The sequence below is a fragment of the Corvus brachyrhynchos genome, unplaced genomic scaffold (assembly GCF_000691975.1).
Source record: "Corvus brachyrhynchos isolate BGI_N302 unplaced genomic scaffold, ASM69197v1 scaffold365, whole genome shotgun sequence".
Lineage (NCBI taxonomy): Eukaryota > Metazoa > Chordata > Aves > Passeriformes > Corvidae > Corvus > Corvus brachyrhynchos.
In genome coordinates this window covers 1,242,239-1,244,578 of record NW_008239544.1, presented here as the reverse complement: position 1 = coordinate 1,244,578, position 2,340 = coordinate 1,242,239, and the positions used below count along the sequence as shown (strand labels likewise).

Sequence of the window (2,340 nt, the reverse complement as noted above, 5' to 3'; positions counted from 1 at the left end):
GGCCGCGCAGGTACCGCCCCGCCCCGGAGAGCGGCCCCAGCACGCCCCAGGCACCCCCCGGCAATGCCCTGGACCCCTTCATTACCTCCGGGACCCTCCTACCGGGGGTTTACCCCCTATAACGGCCCCAGCAATCCCCGTTGCACCGCGGTACCCCTCTGGAAACCTCCGGCAACCCCCGATACAACATGGCACCCCCCGATACCACCCGGGCACCCCGGGTATTCCCCTGGAAACCCACCGGCAATCCCCAGTACCCCATGTTACCTCCCAGGCACCCACCCGTCAAGATCCACGCACAGCCCGGTACCCCTCGGGCACCGCCCAGTACTGGAACCTTCAACACCCGCCGGGCACAGCCGGCACCCCTCTGAAATCCTCCCGTCAATCCGCAATTCCTCCCGGGAACCCTGGGGCACCTCCTGGTAACTTCTTGGAACCCCGTGGCAACCGTCGGCAATCCGCGATACCCCCCGTTGACCCCCGGTCACCCCCAGTTGCCCGTCGGGCACCTCCCCGGTATGCAGCCATCGGTATCGCCTTGGAACCCCCTGGCACTCCCCGGTATGGCCCGGCACTGCTCGGGCACCCCCGCTCTCTCAGTGCCGCCGCCCGGTGCCCGAGCCCCCCCGCCGCTGCCCCCCGGCCCCTCAGCGTAGCCCGGTGGACACGCCTAGGCATCCCGGGATCTCCGGGCACCTCCGGAGTCCTCCCACGCATCCCTCCCGGTGTCCCCATGAACCCTGGCCCCTCCCACCATCGCCCCGCAGGAACAGCCCCCTTCCCCATTCCTCCGTGCCACCCCCGGCTGCCTCCTCCCCCTCTGCCGCCTATGGGTGCCCTGGAACTCTCGGGGGGCCTGTGTGTGCCCCCCAGCCCCACTGGAGTGGGGGTTCCCACGGCCACCGCGGGACAGTGACCAAGGGGGGTCCTGGGCTCTGTCGTCCCCCCCAGCCTGGAGCAGCATCCCGTGTGCTGGGTCCCCACATACGGCCCCTCCCGGCCCCCCCGGGGCTGGCAGCGCTGGAAAGCCGGTACTGCTTTCCAGGCCAAGGTCACTGACGCAACAGGGAAGGTTCCCAGCCGCCATCTGGGGGAGCAGCCAGTGCAGCCGCAGCCATGGCACCCTGCACCTTCACCGTCCTCCTTCTCCTGCTGGTGGGACCATCGCAGTGGGGCCGGGGGTGTTGCATGGCCACCCCCCAGAGGTTCTGGGCAGAGCCGTGTCCCTCCATGGCCCAGCAGCCCCGCCCTCCATCCCCCAGGACATGCTGATTTTCCCGGAGCATGGACATGGCCTCCGGCGGCAGAAGAGGGACTGGGTCATCCCCCCCATCAACTGCCCCGAGAATGAGCGGGGGCCCTTCCCCAAGAAGCTGGTGCAGGTACGTGTCCCCACAGGGACCAGGCAGGGTCCGGGCTGTCCCCAGGCTGCTGGGACATGTCTCCACCCCCTTTCTTCCTGCCTTGCTGCCAGATCAAATCCAACAAGGACAAGGAGATGAAGGTTTTCTACAGCATCACGGGGCAGGGAGCGGACACCATCCCCGTGGGTGTCTTCATCATTGAGCGGGAGACAGGGTGGCTGGAGGTGACGAAACCCCTGGACCGGGAGCAGAAGGATAAATATGTGGTGAGTGAGGGGGGGTCTGTGGTGGGACGGTGCTGGGGGCTGCACACACACTGACTGTGCCCTTGCAGCTCTACTCCCACGCCGTGTCAGCCAACGGGCAGCCCGTGGAGGATCCCATGGAGATCATCATCACCGTCACTGACCAGAATGACAACCGGCCCGTCTTCACCCAGACAGTTTACCACGGTTCTGTGCTGGAGGGAGCTGAGCCAGGTGGGACCACTGCCACCACCTGCCAGGCAGCACTAGAGTGTGTGTGACAGGACACTCAGTAGCCACCTGCTCCAGGCACATCGGTGTTGCGGGTGCTGGCCACCGACGCGGACGACGCTGTGAACTCCAACAATGGCGTTGTGAGCTACTCCATCCTGAGCCAGGTGCCGGAGCAGCCCCAGCCTGGGATGTTCACCATCGACAGCAGCTCTGGGCTAGTCTCCGTGGCCATGCTGGGGCTGGGGGCAGAGGTGAGCCCTAGACTCAGCCCCCACCGAGCTCATCCCCCACTTGTGGGTGACGCAGCCTCTTGCCACAGGCGGTCCCTGAATACACACTGGAGATCCAGGCTGTGACCTGGGGGGGAGTCGGGCTGCAAGCCACCACCACCGCCCGCATCACGGTGCAGGTAAGACACTGAGCCCCCCGGTGCCCTGGCAGTGCAGAAGGGCAGGGCGAGGCTGTGGTGAAGCCAGGGGTGGTGCCTGCACGGC

General features: G+C 66.8%; 1 protein-coding gene across 1 annotated transcript in view; it reads left to right on the top strand.

The window, feature by feature from the left end:
- The first annotated feature begins 1,075 nt into the window (after positions 1-1,075).
- The window catches only part of LOC103620584 (cadherin-1), a 2,960-nt gene continuing 1,695 nt past the window's right edge, over positions 1,076-2,340 (top strand). Inside the window, exons 1-6 of the mRNA XM_008639207.2 lie at positions 1,076-1,158; positions 1,266-1,385; positions 1,478-1,633; positions 1,702-1,846; positions 1,922-2,097; positions 2,166-2,255. Of these exons, the coding sequence (XP_008637429.2) occupies positions 1,120-1,158; positions 1,266-1,385; positions 1,478-1,633; positions 1,702-1,846; positions 1,922-2,097; positions 2,166-2,255 (726 nt within the window). The 5' untranslated portion in view covers positions 1,076-1,119. The remainder of the gene's footprint in view (positions 1,159-1,265; positions 1,386-1,477; positions 1,634-1,701; positions 1,847-1,921; positions 2,098-2,165; positions 2,256-2,340) is intronic.